General features: G+C 44.7%; 1 protein-coding gene across 1 annotated transcript in view; it reads left to right on the top strand.

The window, feature by feature from the left end:
* The window catches only part of STUM (stum, mechanosensory transduction mediator homolog), a 94,179-nt gene extending 74,670 nt beyond the window's left edge, over positions 1-19,509 (top strand). The window contains exon 3 of the mRNA XM_069768399.1: positions 12,004-19,509. Within this exon, the coding sequence (XP_069624500.1) occupies positions 12,004-12,038 (35 nt within the window). The 3' untranslated portion in view covers positions 12,039-19,509. The remainder of the gene's footprint in view (positions 1-12,003) is intronic.
* The last annotated feature ends 649 nt before the right edge of the window (positions 19,510-20,158 follow it).

The following is a 20,158-nucleotide window of genomic DNA, read 5'->3' as shown; positions in this document are numbered from 1 at the left end:
GTTTTTGAGAGGGATTTCGGGAGGTACCGCTCGCCTGACCCCTACAGAAACTGTAAGATGTCAGTGAGTTGTAAGGTGGTGACAGGTTTGGTCGACGATACGGGTTCCCTGAAAAGATCCAAATCAGGGATCCTGGAGGTGATCAGATCTTTCTACTCACACCTCTTGGGGAAGAGGGATCTGGATCGGAACGTGATGTCGGCTTTCCTGGCCGAGGCCGTCCCTGAGCCAGGGGATGACCCCTCGCTTCACGTTTTGACAGAACCAATCAGGGAAGAGGAAGTGCGACTGGCCATTGATGGGCTTCGGCCTAAGAAATCGCCAGGTCCGGATGGCTTAACATCCGAGTTTTATAAGACCTTTAGGGACTCCTTGGTCCCTCTCTTGACTGAGGTGTTTAACGAGTGTCTCTCCTCGGGCGCTCTTTCCCAGTCGATGAGGCAGTCTGCCCTGATTATCCTGTCAAAGGGTAAGGACCCGTCCCGTATTGAGAATTGGCGTCCCATAGCGCTTCTCAATACGGACCGGAAGGTTCTGGCAAAGGTGCTGTTCAAACGGCTGGTGAAGTTTGCACCCCGGCTCCTTTCGGGGGCCCAGCACTGCTCTGTTCCAGGCCACAGTACGTTTAGTGCTGTGCTCGGTGTCCGAGAGGCAGTGGAGCAGGGCAGGGCAGGTCACTGGAAGGGGTACTTGCTGTCCTTAGACCAGGCGAAGGCTTTTGATCGGGTTAACCATGAGTACCTCTGGTCCGTCCTTCTGAGGTACGGTCTGCCTGGGGGGTTTGTAAATTGGCTAAAGATCTTGTACGCGGGGGCAGAGACTTTCCCGCTCGTGAATGGTTGGTCTGGCCGCCCTTTTGAGGTTGGGTCTGGGGTCCGCCAGGGCTGTCCATTGAGCCCGCTGTTATACGTGTTCACGATAGATCCCCTTTTAAGGAGGATTGAGCGTGGGCCGTTGGCGGGAGTCAGGATGGACCAGGTGGCCCCGGAAGCCACTCTGAGGGTGGTAGCGTATGCCGATGACGTCTCCCTTTTCGTGTCCTCGGGTGAGGAGGCGGAGTGGGTCATGTCTGAGGTTGATCGCTACTCGGAGGCTTCTGGGTCCAGAATTAATCAGGAAAAGTGTGAGAGTCTCTGGCTGGGAGGGGGAGACCCTAGTTTTGGTCTCCCGGACACTCTTCCAGAGCCCCAGGCATTGGCAAAAATCCTAGGCATCGAATTTGGCCCTGGGGACTACCCCCAGCAAAATTGGGAGGGCAGACTTAAGATTGCCGCCCAGAAGGTGGACCAATGGAAGGGTTGGTCTTTGACCCTGAGGGAAAGGGTTAGCCTGGTTAAGGGTTTTTTGCTACCCTTGTTAATATACCTGGGCAGCGTCTGCATGTTGCCAGAGCCGCTCTGGACACGGGTCTACAGCCTGTTTTTCCAGATGTTATGGGGAAATAGGCTGAACCTAGTCAAGCGGGAGGTCACATATCGCACAAGGAGACTAGGAGGGTTGGGTATGGTCAACCCAGTGGTGTTTCTAATAAACACTTTTGTCAAGACTAACATCGCCAACCTCTGGTCAGAGAGGGCTCCTCCGTGGGTATTCTCCTGCAGGGGATGGCTTCGGCCCTTCTTCCAGGAATGGGAGACAGGAGGGCAAGTGAAGGACCTGCGCACACCGCACGGGCATCTCCCGGCTTACGCTACCCCGGTTCTGAAGGTGATCCGCCGGTGGGGTCTGGGAATGTGGGAGATCAGGACCATGTCGAGGAAATTCCTTGACAGGAGGGTTCTGTTGACCCATTTCCAGAAGCCTCTGGTGCTCAAAGATTGCCCAAGTCGGGATCTGGAGGGTGGGCTGAGGTTATTGAATTCTACACGGGTCCCCTTGAAGTTTTGGGACTTGGCTTGGCGCTGCTTCCATGGGAAACTGTACGTAAGGGACAACCTGAAGTGTAGGAACTCCGATGATCGGGGTTGTCCCCGTGAGGGGTGTTGCGACACGCTGGAAAGCATGGAGCACTTCCTCCTTCAGTGTCCTTTTAATACAGGGGTCTACAACAGGGTAGGTGCTTCCATAGGCTGGCCTCGGCTGGCACACCTTTCCTATGCGGAGTGGGCGTATGGGGCATTCGGATCCCTGGGTGGCCGAGATCGGGGCACTTTATTTCTAGTCAGTTTAGTCGTCAGGTTTTACACGTGGAACGCACGGTGCTTAGTGTCAACTCAGCAGAAAATCCTCCCCCGGGACGAGGTTGTTAGGAACATTCTGGGTGCCCTGGTGAAGGTGCGCTCTCTGGAGTATGACAGGCTAGGTGCAGCGAGGGCCTCTCTTCTCTGGAGAGGGTTCTCATTTAATGTACCTAGGGCTTAGATAAGCAGGTAAGTGATAGGGACAGGTAGATAGCCTCAGTAGGGACAGGTAGATAGTTAGGGACAGGACAGGGACAGCCCAGGGACAGTTAGGTAGGCACGCGGTGAGTTAGGTAGGGTAGTAGGGTCAGGCAGGGAGAGACAGGGAAAGGTAGGTAGATAAATAGGGGCAGATGTCTAGACAGGTAGGGTCGGCTGGTAGAGTAAGGATTGCTAGGGTAGAAGCCTGTCATCTCCGGTTTCCCGGTGGCGGGCTGGGGCTTTTCACGATCAGATTTTTGTTTTGCAGAAGTGAATTACTGATATAGGGCTTACAGGCACCAATCCTGGCTCTGGGTAAGTGTTGTATATAGAGAGTTATGTAGTATTGTAATGTAAGGTGATGATCCTGTCGCTTTCAGGGTTAAAGCACCTGTCTTGTAAGCAAGAGGTTATGAGTTCCTTGGTGAGGTTATTTTTGTATTGTGTGGGTGTTTTTTTGTGGTGGGAGGGAGGGGTTTGGTGGTAGGTTGTTTATGGTTGTATTTGCTGTGTAAAAAGGAAAAAAAGGGGAAAAAAAAAATTGTGTGTTTTAGATAGATGTGTTTAAGCCAGGTGGCTATAGTGTTTCTTTTTGGGCGATGGACCAGAGTTTTCTTTGTTAGGTTTGCTATGAAGTGTGTATGGGTATTAATAAAATGTTTCTTCTCTCCTTGGGTGATGTAACCTGGGGAGGAGGAGATCTGGAGAATCATAAAGTGAAAAGACAAGTAAAGGACAGAAAACAACAAGAAAGAAAGATGGAGGAAGCTTCTCTGAGAAAGAAGAAGGCAGTTTGTTTTCTTTTGCGGGGTTGCTTTGACTGGGGGCTGTTATGCTGGACTCGGACTTTGCTTTGGACTGGGGGGATAATGTTGGACTCGGACAGTTGCTTTTGCTGGGGTTTTGATTTTTGCTGTTTATTGTAAGTTTTGTATTTTTATAATAAAATAGTTCACTACACACAGATTTATACAACCACCTCTAGGCGGAGCTCACAGCTTACAAACTAATAATTTCCATTGCACTCAATTTTAGCTTTATAAATATGTAAGCAGGAGCTCCTCCTAGTGGTGGCTGCTGTCAGGAATAGTTTTAATATTCATAACTATTTTTTATAAAACACATTGTATTCTGTTTATTCATTCATTTATTCTATTCACTCCATTCCTGTTTTAGTATTATTATTACTCCAGTTTCTTTTCTGCTGGGGGTTCTATTTATTTATTTATTTAATAAGAATTCTTTTTGTTTTCTTTACATTCTTTGTGTAGAATTCTATGGCTCATTGTTTTCCTATGCCAGCTGCTCTAGTCTGTAGTTATGTGCATAAACCCATCACTTATGGAGGAATTGGAGGGATAATTTCTCTGATATTTCTGGGTTTTGATGAGGACATTGCAGCTGGTAATTTTGGGGACTGGTGCAGGAATTTATAAGGCACTGGAGAGTAACAGTAGTGAGTGCAGAAGAGCTCTAGAGTTTAAGGCCCATCAGGAGGCTCAGGATGAACACGACCATAAGGAAATGGTAGACCAGTGGCTGCTGGATGGGCAGTAATTAAAGGGGTGAACATGTGTGACCCCGCTGCATCCTAGGAAGGCATTTTTTGAGGTTACTGGGGGTCCTCAGCGGAAGGACCCTCTCCGCAATAAATTGACGAGTTTGGACATATCGTAATCTAGTTGGAGGTAAGTCTTAGTTTTTAGCCTCGGCTTTATTTTTTTTGGTATTTCTCATTCCTGCGGGTTCTGTAACATCCCGTCTCTGACATCAGTGCTGGGAATTATTCGCTGCCGCCCAGCTCCGGAGCGGGGGGACGAGATCCACCAAACATAGAGATCTAATTTTACACTGTTTTATCCTTGTTGGTTGTCATGACAATAAATCTAAGAGAAGGTACGTCAGGAGATTAATTCTTTAAAGAAATGTTTTCCAGCATCTTTTTGCAGGCAGAATACCGCCATCCCGACTGTGAAAAGAGCGCAAGTCCCAGAATTCTGGGACTTGTAGTCCGGTGATAAATGTTAAAGGGCAGCACGGTGGCTCAGTGGTTCTCTGATTTCCTCCCACATTCCAAAGACATACTGATAGGGAATCTAGATTGTGAGCCCCAACGGGGACAGCGATGATAATGTGTGCAAACTGGAAAGCGCTGCAGAATATGTTAGCGCTATACAAAAATAAATTATTAAGATTACTAAAGCTTCAAGAAACTCATAGATTCTGTTGGCATTCACAGTATAACACTCACTGGATTAGCAGTTTGTGCTCCGGAGCTGTTCTTCCTACTAACCTATAATATTACTACTTTTGAGAGAGATTATGAGAATCCTGAGTGATCAGATCTCAAAAACAGTACAAACCTCAAACTATGGCCGCAGAATAAATGCAGACCCCCTAACTCCAAAATGCAGAATCCAAATATGAATACAGACCCCACACCAGACATGCAAATAAATATAGACTTTAGACCAGACCCTAAAATGAATGGACCCCAGACCTCAAAATAAATACGGATCCCACAATGAATACATACCTTACACTCAGACCCCAAAAGTAAATTCAGATTAAACCCTAACAAAAAAAGAAGACCCCCAACCTCAAAATCACTATGGACCCCAAAATAAGTAAAAACCCAAAGAAATTCAGACTGGACCCCAAAGTAAAAGTATTCCAGACCTCAAAATAATAATAATAATAATAATAACTAGTTGGCCCATGTGAAAATTTCGCACATTGGTTGTCGGTGGCGCAGACAATTTCAGGAAAATCAAGCTGGTCAAATGTTAATGTATTTAATGAGATGATGAACACAGAGAGGTATTTATATATGTAGATTGGTAATACAATAAATTGGTTTGATAAGTAGAGGCTAAAAAAAATGTCTTGAGGTTGTGGTGCCACCTGTAGGTTATTGTTTTTTTCTGCAGGTTTCTGAAAATGAATGTTTAAACTGTATTTATTGATCAAATCATGAATGTGTGGTTTGTGTCTTTTCTTACTGAAGGGCAAGTTTACCTTTCAAATGGTGTATTATTTGTGTGTGTGGGGCGAAGTAATCACCGAAAAAGCAGTGCATGTTTGCAAATGTGTTTGCATATGTGACTCACCTGTAGTGAAGTGTGCAATCCTCCAATGTGCCTGAAATACTCTGGGCAAGCACTTTGGCAAGCTGGAAAGACCCCAAAGCAAATGCCACCTGCAGGTAATTTGACCTTTAAAATGGTCTATCATTTGTGTGTGTCGGTGCCGGTGGAGTATAAACGGAGCAAGTGTGCAATTAACCCCTTCGCGCCTTGCGCCGTACTAGTACTGCGCTGCCAGCACTGCATTTGTGCCAGCAGCAGTACTAGTACGGCGCACCGATCACCGCGGTCTCGCGCTGAGCGCCGCGGTGATCGGGTGCACGGGTGTCAGCTGTATATGACAGCTGACACCCCGCAGCAATGCCCACGATCGGCGCTATCGCCGATCGCGGGCATTTAACCCCTCTGATGCCGCTGTCAGTAGTGACAGCGGCATAGAGGGGGATCGTGCAGGGACGGGGGCTCCCTGCGCTCTCCCACCGGAGCAACGCAATGAGATCGCGTTGCTCCGGTGACCCGGAAGGAGTCCCCGGATCCAAGATGGCCGCCGGACTCCTTCCGGGTCATGAAATGACATGGCTAGCCGGCGCCTGCTGAGAGTTGCTGAGAGCAGGCGCCGGAAAGCTAGCTAAACTGCCTGTCAGATCGTTGATCTGACAGAGTGCTATGCACAGTGTCAGATTAACGATCTGATCTAATACAGTGATGTCCCACCCTGGGACAATGGTAGAAAGTAAAAAAAAAATAGAATGTATAAAAAAATAAATTAAAAAATCCCCAAATAAAAAAAAAAAAAACATTTCCCAGTAAATCCATTTATTTATGTAAATTAAAAAAAACAATAAAAGTACACATATTTGGTATCGCCGCGTCCGTGACGACCCGCTCTATAAAACTATCCCACTAGTTAACCCCTTCAGTGAACACCGCAAAAATAAAAAAGGCAAAAAACATTGCTTTATTATCATACAGGCGAACAAAAAGTGGAATAACACGCGATCAAAACGACGGATATAAATAACCATGGCACCGCTGAAAGCGTCATCTTGTCCCGCAAAAAAAAAAGCCGCCATACAGCATCATTAGCAGAAAAATAAAAAAGTTATAGCTCTCAGAATAAAGCGATGCAAAAACAATTATTTTTTTATATAAAATAGTTTTTATTGTGTAAAAGCGCCAAAACATAAAAAAATGATATGAGGTATCGCTGTAATCGTACTGACCTGAAGAATAAAGCTGCTTTATCCATTTTACCACACGTGGAACGGTATAAACGCCCCCCCTAAAAGAATTTCAGGAATTGCTGTTTTTTGTTCATTCCGCCTCCCAAAAATCGGAATAAAAAGCGATCAAAAAATGTCATCTGCCCGAAAATGGTACCAAAAAAAACGTCAACTCGTCCCGCAAAAAACAAGATCTCACATGACTCTGTGGGCCAAAATATGGATAAATTATAGCTCTCAAAATGTGGTGATGCAAAAAATATTTTTTGCAATAAAAAGCGTCTTTTAGTGTGTGACGGCTGCCAATCATAAAAATCAGCTAAAAAACCCACTATAAAAGTAAATCAAACCCCCCTTCATCACCCCCTTAGTTAGGGAAAAATAATAAAATGTAAAAAAATGTATTTATTTCCATTTTCCCATTAGGGTTAGGGTTAGGGCTAGGGCTAGGGTTAGGGCTAGGGTTAGGGTTGGGGTTGGGGCTAGGGTTAGGGTTGGGGTTAGGGTTTCATTTATAATTGGGGAGTTTCCACTGTTCAGGCACATCAGGGGCTCTCCAAACGCGACATGGCGTCCGATCTCAATTCCAGCCAATTCTGCTTTGAAAAAGTAAAACAGTGCTCCTTCCCTTCCGAGTTCTACTGTGCGCCCAAACAGTGGTTCCCCCCAACATATGGGGTATCAGCGTTCTCAGGACAAGTTGGACAACAACTTTTGGGGTCCAATTTGTCCTGTTACCCTTGGGAAAATAAAAACGTGGGGGCTAAAATATCATTTTCGTGGAAAAAAATTTTTTTTTTATTTTCACGGCTCTGCGTTATAAACTGTAGTGAAACACTTGTTGGTTCAAAGCTCTCACAACACATCTAGATAAGTTCCTTGGGGGGTCTAGTTTCCAATATGGGGTCACTTGTGGTGGGTTTCTACTGTTTAGGTACATCAGGGGCTCTGCAAATGCAACATGACACCTGCAGACCATTCCATCTAAGTCTGCATTTCAAACGGCGCTCCTTCCCTTCCGAGCTCTGCCATGCACTCAAACGGTGGTCCCCCCCCACATATGGGGTATCAGCGTACTCAGGACAAATTGGACAATAACATTTGTGGTCCAATTTCTCCTGTTACCCTTGGGAAAAAAAAAATTGCGGGCTAAAACATCATTTTGTGGAAAGAAAAAATGATTTTTTAATTTTCACAATGCTACATTCTAAACTTTAGTGAAACAATTGGGGGTTAAAAGTGTTCACCACACATCTAGATAAGTTCCTTAGGGGGTCTTCTTTCCAAAATGGGGTCACTTGTGGGGGGTTTCCACTGTTAAGGCACGTCAGGGGCTCTCCAAATGCGACATGGCATCCGATCTCAATTCCAGCCAATTTTGCATTGAAAAGTCAAATGGCACTCCTTCCCTTCCGAGCTCTGCCATGCGCCCAAATTGCCCTCAAACAGTGGTTTATCCCCATATATGAAGTATCAGCGTACTCAGGACAAATTGCACAACAACTTTTGGGGTCCAATTTATCCTGTTACCCTTGGGAAAATAAAAAATTTGGGGCAAAAAGATCATTTTTTATGAAAATGAATATGAAATTTTTTTTACGGCTCTACATTATAAACTTCTGTGAAGCACTTGGAGGTTCAAAGTGCTCACCACACATCTAGATTAGTTCCTTAGGGGGTCTACTTTCCAAAATGGTGTCACTTGTGGGGGTTTCCACTGTTTAGGCACGTCAGGGGCTCTCCAATCGTGACATGGGCTCCGATCTCAATTCCAGCAAATCTTGCATTGAAAAGTCAAATGGCGCTCCTTCCCTTCCGAGCTCTGCCATGTGCCCAAATTTTTTTAAACATTCAAAAAATTCCTGTGAAGCACCTGAAGGGTTAATAAACTTTTTGAATGTGGTTTTGAGTACCTTGAGGGGTGCAGTTTTTAGAATGGTGTCACTTTTGGGCATTTTTTGTCATATAGACCCCTCAAAGTCACTTCAAGTGTGAGGTGGTCCGTAAAAAAAATGGTTTTGCAAATTTTGTTGCAAAAATGAGAAATCGCTGGTCAACTTTTAACCCTTATAACTCCCTAACAAAAAAAAATTATGTTTCCAAAATTGTGCTGATGTAAAGCAGACATGTGGGAAATGTTGTTTATTAACTATATTATGTGATATAACTCTCTAATTTAAGGGCATAAAAACTAAGAGTTTGAAAATTGCTAAATTTTCATAATTTCCGACAAATTTTTGTTTTTTTCACAAATAAATGCAAGTCATATCGAAGAAGTTTTACCACTATCATGAAGTACAATATGTCACGAGAAAACAGTGTCAGAATCACCAGGATCCGTTGAAGCGTTTCAGAGTTATGATCTCATAAAGTGACAGTGGTCAGAATTGTAAAAATTGGCCCTGTCACTTAGGTAAAAACAGGCTTTGGGGTGAAGGGGTTAAATAGGCAGTGCATGTTTACAAATGTGTTTGCATATGTGACTGCAGTGAAGTGTGCAATCCTCCAATGTGCCTGAAATCGGCTGGGCAAGGAGTTTGGAAAGCCCCCAAGGCAAATGTTAGGATTTGTTTGTGATGTCTGTAAGCAGCTTTGTGGTAGTGTCCTTTGGGTAGTGTTGTGCCACCTGCAGGTCATTTTTCCTTACTGCAGGTTCATGAAAATTAATGTTTAAACTGTATTTTGTGATCACATCGTGGATGTGTGGTTTGTTTGGCTATTTTCTTGCTGAAAGGGGCACGTTTACCTTCCAAATGGTGTATCATTTGTGTGTGTGGGTGCATTATGAACGGAGATACAAAGTAATCAACGAAAAAAAGTGTTTAGAAATAATATAGAAGGATAATAATTACTACAGACCCCGTGTGTGCACTCCTCCTTTTCCTCACTTTATAGGGTCCAAATCTACAAAAAGGACCAAAGCAATGCCCATCATCCCCGAGAGTCCATAAAGGTCCCCTCTGTCACAGTGCCCCCCTGAGGTAGGACACGTCTTCCCATAGATTCTATCCTAAAAATTGACGAAGCATTGCCACATTCGCTCTTCGATACGTTTTTCCATTTCTCGCTCGGGATTGGAGTCCATGAACTCTGTAAACCGAGATCCGTTCCCGTTATGTGTGTGACTTTCCTGCATAGGAAGAAAGGCAATTAACACGCGGTGACGCGACAGCACTTTAGCACTTTACTTAATGCTGCTGATAACCGGATTACCGCTAATTACAAGGAGTCTTCAAGTAATTATCTCTCTCAGACGAAGCACAAACAGCGCTCTCTCCGAATCGCGTAAGATATGAGACCCCAGACTGAGACACCGTAATATTCCCAGGGACCGGTGATAGCTGCCATGTTGGTGGTCACAATTTCTCAATTCCTATTCAGCTTCAACAACTTCTTGACTCAAAGATTCCGCTCCCGCTCCTCTGGGAGGGATTTCTGCACGATTTTGGAGGCATCTGGGAATTTTTGCTCCTTCATCCAGAAGAGCATTTGTGGGGTCAAATACTGATGTTGGGGGGTGCAGTGTTTGTACTGATGATATACCAGAGGTCTGGACTCTGCAGTTATGGGGTCAGCAGAGCGGTGGTGACTTTTCTGCCCTCTGCTCCCTAGCACTTGGCCCATGTAACATTTCGGGGTCTTTACTTTGAGTTGCTGCGCTTCCTTCCATTTCTCAATGATATCACTCACAGGTGATGGGGAAAGAAATATCATGGGCGGACTTGTCACCCCGGTGGCTCCTATTACAGGACCGCGCTGGTATCGGTGGGCTCTGCACCACCGGCCATTCTGTCCCATGTTGGTAATGACAACCAGGTATATTTTTCACTGAGACCCTCATACATTTCATAGAAAACATAGTTTATGGCTGGGACTAAAGGCAGAGAAGAGACCAGTCCGGCGCCAACCCAATCCGGCTTTTCTCCACACTGCTCCAGGTGACTGACAGGTAATAAACACCCTTTAGACGCCTGTTAGTCACCTGGAGAGGTTTGGTGAAAGCTGGCCATGATTGGCGCTGGGCTAGTCTCGTCTCTGCCTATTGTCCACGGCTGATACTTTAAACCAGGGGTGGGGAATCTTTTTTCTGCCAAGGGCCATTTGGATATTTATACCGTCCACCGGGGGCCGTACAAACTCCGCCCACAAAGTACATCCTGGCTCTGGCACTGGTGTCGGAGGTAATCTTTCATTGCATGACCTTCAGTGTTCAGTAGTGAACACTGCATGTGTGTGCTAACAGAGCAAGAAGAACCTAATGAGCTGGTTATAATCAAAATACACCTCCCTGCCCAAGAATGCGGTCCCTGCATGAGAATCTGCTCGGGGGCCTGATAAAAGGTCATCGAGGGCCGCAAATGGCCCTGGGGCCTGAGGTTCTCCACCCCTGGTTTTAACTATGATTTCTCTGAAATTCCAGAACGTTTCACAAAAAGATATTATTGTCTGCCATCACACAGCCGGCTCTGATCCAACATGAATCGCCTTTAAATATCCTATCACGACGAGACAGATAACATTGTGAACATGAATATCTATTGTCTATCTATCTATCTATCTATTATGTATCTATCTATTATGTATCTATCTATCTATCTGTTTATTATGTATTTATTATCTAACTGGCTATTAGCTATTTATTTATCTATCTATATTATCTATCAGTCTATTATCTGTCTATTATTTATCTGTCTATTTATCTATCTATTCATTATCTATCTATTACCTATCTATTTATTATCTATATATTTTCTATCTATCTATTATCTGTCTTTTTATATAGCAATATATAGGCTTACATGAGTAAGTGGTTGATTTCCATTGCTTGTATTCACAGTTTCCCTATTTTCTCCTCTTTTTCATGCTTGTCTCTGATGATATCCCTGCTTCACTTCTTTCACAGTCTCTCAAGGTAGGTGGCCAGTGTCTTATATAGGGGGTTATCCTGTATACATCAGCAGGCCCCATGGCGATGGTTTTGTCACACCTCATAAGTTTGAATGATAAGAAAAAGGGGCACACATGGCAATTTTTATGTTATTCTAAACCCGTACCATAGCCTCGCCCAACTCCCCTTGCCCGTGTCCTGCTCCTATTCTCCCCTGCCAGCCACGAGGCCCAAAGGTCCTGGCAGGACGTTCTGTCCTCAGCAGTGGAGGAAGGACCTGTCGGCTCCCTGCTCCACCGTTATATTCAGCTATATCTGTGTCCTGAGGACATCCCCCGGTCTCCCGGGACCGCAGTACAGTTCCTCTATCTACTGTATCTATTCATCCCATTTCCAAAGTAATCCTCTTATATTCTTATTTTCAGGCTATAAGGAACAAGGCATTCCCCAGCAGTTGTAACCAGGACATCTATCATGTCGAATTGGTCAGGGACATTTTTCCATGCAAACGTCTTTTTCTAGAACAGTTGCAAATAAATGGAGAAACACACAGCAGGACGCTCAATGGCGGATGTACATACAGGAGACCAGTAATGTGTCGACAGATACCAGGTTGGTCGCCTGGAACCTACAACAACCATGGAACTTTCCGTGCTGCCCCCAGAGTTATTGTAACCTCAGTATCACTACTCACTTTCAGAAACGTTTTGGTGCCGTCCATTCTACCTTCCTCCCCCCCAAGATATCCATTCCTTGTCTTCCATGTTTGTGTTTGGACCAAATGGTGAAGGCAAAGGAGATCCGAGAAATTCCGAGAAAGTCAACAATCAATGATGAAGTGGAGTGCGGCTCGGTATCACCCTACATGGGTCGTGAGTGATGGCTTCAGCATTTATTGAATCCTCAAACCTTGGGACACAAGTCCATCAGCCATTATTCACATGGACGTCGGAGCCAACATGTCGGAATGTTCTGTGTTTCCAAAAGAACTTTCGATAGTAAAAATCCAGAATTTTTATTGGTGTTACTTATTGTAAATATGAGATATTCCTATGTCCTGGGGTACAGGACAGAACATCGTGCTCGGTTTGGTGGTTCAGACCCGTAGATTAATTATATTTGTTGTCAAACAGACTTTTGTTAAAAATTTTGCAAAAATTTGGAGAGTAAATTTTTATGATGACATTATAACCAACCTGGGCAGACACCAAGGGGGCTGCTGGTGCAGGGGTGGGTTATAATCTGAGGAAACGTGTTCGACAGTTGTCAAGCTGATAGTCAGTGATGCAGGACCCAAGGGCATCCAAAGAACCCCAGACACCTGGAGACGGCCCTGTGTATAAAGGCACATCATCTCTCTCCAGTATGCACGATCTTATTGGTGTGATGTCACGGCTGAGACGCCTCTCAACCAATCATAAAGCAACGTTTTAGCTTAAAGATGTCGGTCATTATAATGCAACAACCCGCGTAACAATGGCAATGTACAAGATGTGCAGTAGAGGCGATACCCGGAGGGCATCCACTCGGAATAGTCATCCCTGGGTCATGGAGCGACCAAAGGCCTGACCTCCAGGTTGTCACATTTGGTTGTTGTCTCAAAAAAAAAGATGATTAAATCCAATATAAAATTTAAAGTTAGTTCTACGTCAGTTTAGGAGACAGTAACACAAATGAGAAGCTTAGATACAGCAGATAGTAGCACACGAGAGGCTTAGATACAGCAGATAGTAGCACATGAGAGGCTTAGAGACAGCAGATAGTAGCACACAAGAGGCTTAGAGACAGCAGATAGTAGCACACAAAAGGCTTAGATACAGCACACAGTAGCACACGAGAGGCTTAGAGACAGCAGATAGTAGCACACAAAAGGCTTAGATACAGCAGACAGTAGCACACGAGAGGCTTAGAGACAGCAGATAGTTGAACACGAGAGGCTTAGAGACAGCAGATAGTAGCACACGAGAGGCTTAGATACAGCAGATAGTTGAACACGAGAGGCTTAGAGACAGCAGATAGTAGCACACGAGAGGTTTAGATACAGCAGATAGTAGCACACGAGAGGCTTAGAGACAGTAGATAGTAGAACACGAGAGGCTTAGAGACAGCAGATAGTAGCACACGAGAGGCTTAGAGACAGTAGATAGTAGAACACGAGAGGCTTAGAGACAGCAGATAGTAGCACACAAGAGGCTTAGAGACAGCAGATAGTAGAACACGGGAGGCTTAGAGACAGCAGATAGGACACGAGAGGCTTAGAGACAGCAGATAGTAGCACACGAGAGGCTTAGAGACAGCAGATAGTTGAACACGAGAGGCTTAGAGACAGCAGATAGTAGCACACGAGAGGTTTAGATACAGCAGATAGTAGCACACGAGAGGCTTAGAGACAGTAGATAGTAGAACACGAGAGGCTTAGAGACAGCAGATAGTAGCACACGAGAGGCTTAGAGACAGTAGATAGTAGAACACGAGAGGCTTAGAGACAGCAGATAGTAGCACACAAGAGGCTTAGAGACAGCAGATAGTAGAACACGGGAGGCTTAGAGACAGCAGATAGGACACGAGAGGCTTAGAGACAGCAGATAGTAGCACACGAGAGGCTTAGAGACAGCAGATAGTTGAACACGAGAGGCTTAGAGACAGCAGATAGTAGCACACGAGAGGTTTAGATACAGCAGATAGTAGCACACGAGAGGCTTAGAGACAGTAGATAGTAGAACACGAGAGGCTTAGAGACAGCAGATAGTAGCACACGAGAGGCTTAGAGACAGTAGATAGTAGAACACGAGAGGCTTAGAGACAGTAGATAGTAGAACACGAGAGGCTTAGAGACAGCAGATAGTAGCACACGAGAGGCTTAGAGACAGTAGATAGTAGAACACGAGAGGCTTAGAGACAGCAGATAGTAGCACACAAGAGGCTTAGAGACAGCAGATAGTAGAACACGGGAGGCTTAGAGACAGCAGATAGGACACGAGAGGCTTAGAGACAGCAGATAGTAGCACACGAGAGGCTTAGAGACAGCAGATAGTTGAACACGAGAGGCTTAGAGACAGCAGATAGTAGCACACGAGAGGTTTAGATACAGCAGATAGTAGCACACGAGAGGCTTAGAGACAGTAGATAGTAGAACACGAGAGGCTTAGAGACAGCAGATAGTAGCACACGAGAGGCTTAGAGACAGTAGATAGTAGAACACGAGAGGCTTAGAGACAGCAGATAGTAGCACACAAGAGGCTTAGAGACAGCAGATAGTAGAACACGGGAGGCTTAGAGACAGCAGATAGGACACGAGAGGCTTAGAGACAGCAGATAGTAGCACACGAGAGGCTTAGAGACAGCAGATAGTTGAACACGAGAGGCTTAGAGACAGCAGATAGTTGAACACGAGAGGCTTAGAGACAGCAGATAGTTGAACACGAGAGGCTTAGAGACAGCAGATAGTAGAACACGGGAGGCTTAGAGACAGCAGATAGTAGCACACGAGAGGCTTAGAGACAATAGATAGTAGCATACGAGAGGCTTAGAGACAGCAGATAGTAGAACACGGGAGGCTTAGAGACAGTAGATAGTAGCACACGAGAGGCTTAGAGACCGTAGATAGTAGCACACGAGAGGCTTAGAGACAGCAGATAGTAGAACACGGGAGGCTTAGAGACAGTAGATAGTAGCACACGAGAGGCTTAGAGACAGCAGATAGTAGAACACGGGAGGCTTAGAGACAGTAGATAGTAGCACACGAGAGGCTTAGAGATAGCAGACAGTAGCACACGAGAGGCTTAGAGACAGCAGATATTAGCACACGAGAGGCTTAGAGACAGCAGGTAGAACACGAGAGGCTTAGAGACAGCAGATAGTAGCACACGAGAGGCTTAGAAACAGCAGATAGTAGAACACGAGAGGCTTAGAGACAGTAGATAGTAGCACACGAGAGGCTTAGAGACAGCAGATAGTAGCACACGAGAGGCTTAGAGACAGCAGATAGTAGAACACGGGAGGCTTAGAGACAGCAGATAGTAGCACACGAGAGGCTTAGAGACAATAGATAGTAGCACACGAGAGGCTTAGAGACAGCAGATAGTAGAACACGGGAGGCTTAGAGACAGTAGATAGTAGCACACGAGAGGCTTAGAGACAGTAGATAGTAGCACACGAGAGGCTTAGAGACAGCAGATAGTAGAACCCGAGAGGCTTAGAGACAGTAGATAGTAGCACACGAGAGGCTTAGAGACAGCAGATAGTAGAACACGGGAGGCTTAGAGACAGTAGATAGTAGCACACGAGAGGCTTAGAGACAGCAGATAGTTGAACACGAGAGGCTTAGAGACAGCAGACAGTAGCACACGAGAGGCTTAGAGACAGCAGATATTAGCACACGAGAGGCTTAGAGACAGCAGATAGTAGAACACGAGAGGCTTAGAGACAGCAGATAATAGCACACAAGAGGATTAGAGACGGCAGATAGATTCAAATGAGAGGCGTAGATACACAGCTCAGCAGATAGTATCACACATAATGAGATCACATACACCAGCTAAGATGACTGTATCATACATGATAGGCTTAGACATACCGGATGACACAACAGTATTGCACACGAAAGGCTTAGATATGTCAGTTGAGGGGACAGTAACACTCAGGATATGATTAGATACACAGCTCAGCAGTCAGAATCATATATAGGCTTAGATACACCAGCTGATTTGAGAGTATCGCACATGAAAGGCTTAGGTACACCAGCTAAGGACACAGTATCACATATGATAAGATTAGATACAGCAGTGTTTTAGCCATTTCTATGTGATACTGTCTGCTGAGCCGTGTATCTAATTCTATCATATGTGATACTGTCTGCTGAGCTGTGTATCTAATCCTACCCTGTATGATACTGTCTGCTGAGCCGTGTATCTAATCCTGTCCTGTGTGATACTGACTGCTGAGCTGTGTATCTAATCCTATCCTGTGTGATACTGACTGCTGAGCTGTGTATCTAATCCTATCCTGTGTGATACTGACTGCTGAGCTGTGTATCTAATCCTATCCTGTGTGATACTGACTGCTGAGCTGTGTATCTAATCCTATCCTGTGTGATACTGACTGCTGAGCTGTGTATCTAATCCTATCCTGTGTGATACTGACTGCTGAGCTGTGTATCTAATCCTATCCTGTGTGATACTGACTGCTGAGCTGTGTATCTAATCCTATCCTGTGTGATACTGACTGCTGAGCCGTGTATCTAATCCTATCCTGTGTGATACTGACTGCTGAGCCGTGTATCTAATCCTATCCTGTGTGATACTGACTGCTGAGCCGTGTATCTAATCCTATCCTGTGTGATACTGACTGCTGAGCTGCTGTAAATAAACCTATCCTGTGTCTATATTAGATGCAGTCGCTGCTCTGGTCTTCTCTCTGTGATCTGGGTCTACATTTTGGAATATGTTTGGAACGAGGCCATGGCGGAGGCGGCGGCTCCTGTCACTGGGTGATGCTGGGGAACAGTCATTTTCCCATGAACTTTGCGTGGAGTGAATGTCATATGATGCGGTCACAATGGAGGATGTGTCCGGTCTGGTACCAGGCGGTGAGATGTGAGGAAGGCCGGGAGCAATGCGAGCACAGCAGAGTCTCCTGTCCTGGACGTCACCGCGGCTGCATGGCAACCTATTACAGCGCAGCTTTCACTTCTAAAGTTGCTTTAATAAAGTGAAAGCTGCGCTGTGATTGGTTGCGAGTTTACAGTTCTGCCCAACATTCCCACATATAATCGAGGGTGTGTGGGATCGTCCGTGGCCTGCAGTTATCATGGGATCTACAGCCGTGTATCTAAGGCCAGATTCACACCGTGAAAAAGTGCAGATTTGACAGGATTTTAATAAAATTTGTAAATTTCTGAGGTTTTTGTATAACATGAATCTTGCACTTTTCCCCCGTTACAATTCTGGTTTTCTATTATAGTTCTGTAGCTGAAGGGACATTTAGTGTATCTAAGCTGTCTGCTGTACTATTGCACTGTATCCAAGCTATCATATCCCAGCTGTCAGGTAGACCATGGCACTGTATCTAATCTGTCAGATAGACCATGGCGCTGTATCTAATCTGTCAGCTGTTTTATGACATTGTACCTAAGCTGACAGATACACTATGGCAGCGTATATAAGCTGTCAGATAGATAATGGCACTGTATCCAAGCTGTCAGGTATACTTTGACATTGTATCGAAGCTGTCGGATAGACTGGCATTGTATCTAAGCTGTCAGCTTAACCATGGTAGTGCATCTAAACAGGTATACAATTTTAATGTATCTAAGTTATCACTTGTAGTATGGCAGTGTATCTAAATTCATATCTATATTATAGCCAGTGCATCTAAGCTCACAGTTGAACTGTGTAAATGTATCTAAGCTGTCAGTTGCACAATGGCGTTGAATCTAACCAGTCAACTGTATTACAAGCGTGTATCTAAGCTCTCAGCTGTATTATGTCAGTGTATCTAAGCTCTCAGCTGTACTATGTCAGTGTATCTAAGCTCTCAGCTGTACTATGTCAGTGTATCTAAGCTCTCAGCTGTACTATGTCAGTGTATCTAAGCGGTCAGCTATACTATATCAGTGTACCTAAGATGTCAGCTGTACTTTGTTATGGCATCTAAGCTCTCAGCTGTACTATATCAGTGTATCTATGCGTTCAGCTGTGCTATGTCAGTATATCCAAGCTCTCAGCTGTACTATGTCAGTGTATCTAACCTCTCAGCTGTACTATGTCAGTGTATCTAAGCTCTCAGCTGTGCTATGTCAGTGTATCTAAGCTCTCAGCTGTGCTATGTCAGTGTATCTAACCTCTCAGCTGTACTATGTCAGTGTATCTAAGCTCTCGGCTGTGCTATGTCAGTGTATCTAAGCTCTCAGCTGTACTATGTCAGTGTATCTAAGCTCTCAGCTGTACTATGTCAGTGTATCTAAGCTCCCAGCTGTACTATGTCAGTGTATCAAAGCTCTCAGCTGTACTATGTCAGTGTATCTAAGCGGTCAGCTATACTATATCAGTGTACCTAAGATGTCAGCTGTACTTTGTTATGGCATCTAAGCTCTCAGCTGTACTATATCAGTGTATCTATGCGTTCAGCTGTGCTATGTCAGTGTATCCAAGCTCTCAGCTGTACTATGTCAGTGTATCTAACCTCTCAGCTGTACTATGTCAGTGTATCTAAGCTCTCAGCTGTGCTATGTCAGTGTATCTAAGCTCTCAGCTGTGCTATGTCAGTGTATCTAACCTCTCAGCTGTACTATGTCAGTGTATCTAAGCTCTCAGCTGTGCTATGTCAGTGTATCTAAGCTCTCAGCTGTACTATGTCAGTGTATCTAAGCTCTCAGCTGTACTATGTCAGTGTATCTGAGCTCTCAGCTGTGCTATGTCAGTGTATCTAAGCTCTCAGCTGTGCTATGTCAGTGTATCTAACCTCTCAGCTGTACTATGTCAGTGTATCTGAGCTGTCAGCTGTACTACAGTATGTCAGTGTATCTAAACTCTCAGCTGTACTATGTCAGTGTATCTAAGCTCTCAGCTGTACTATGTCAGTGTACCTAAGCTGTCAGCTGTACTACAGTATGTCAGTGTATCTAAGCTCTCAGCTGTACTACAGTATGTCAGTGTATCTAAGCTCTCAGCTGTACTATGTCAGTGTACCTAAGATGTCAGCTGTACTTTGTCATGGTATCTAAGCTCTCCCTTGCACCATATCAGTGTATCTCAGCTGCCAGCCGTACCCTGGTACTGTATCCGAGCTGCCCGGTGTACATATACTGTATATAGCGTTTTGTACGTCCCTCTCGTCAGTAGCGCATGGGATTTGTGTTTTTTAATGTTTTTAAACTAAATCCTGAATGTGGAAACTTTTTCTTTTGTATTTAATAAATGGTTTCTGTGATATTTCATCGCGTCTGTTGTAAGTGGCGAGAAATCCACAGATCCAGTGAGCGGGGCGGACGCACCATAACATCCATCATAGTGGGTGTATAAAATATTGGGGTCTTCCAAGGCGGCACGAATACCTGATTATTAACCGTTCTGGACTCCTGGATGGACGACGGCCGGCACGTCCCTGTAACACATAGAATTATAGATCAGACGTCAGCTGCTTGCTGATGGTTTCCAGGGGGAAAAAAGTCGATATTTTTGTTACTATTTTACTGAAAGTTGAACAAACAAAAAAGCAACAAATTTACTAATTATTGGAGCTTCACTTTTAATAGTTACATTTATTGCGCAGTTTGTATTGGGACCCAAAATGCCATTTTATTGGTCACACACTTTGGATAAATGAGGTCTATGGGGCAGATGTGAGGTCAGTTTTCTTATATTATTTATCATATTTGTGGCATAAAAAGAAAAATATGTTGCCCAAGCTCAACAATCAGCTGGGCACATCCTGTGATGGCACATTATTCCCGGATTTTCAGGAAGGATGTTAAAATAATAGTGCCATGTAGTGTCAAGATAATACCACCATATAGTGCTGAGATAAGAACACCACCTATAGCTAGGATAATACTACCGTGTAGTGTTACTATAAACTGCT

This window comes from Ranitomeya imitator, chromosome 5 (assembly GCF_032444005.1).
Source record: "Ranitomeya imitator isolate aRanImi1 chromosome 5, aRanImi1.pri, whole genome shotgun sequence".
NCBI lineage: Eukaryota > Metazoa > Chordata > Amphibia > Anura > Dendrobatidae > Ranitomeya > Ranitomeya imitator.
This window is presented reverse-complemented; position numbering and strand designations above follow the sequence as displayed.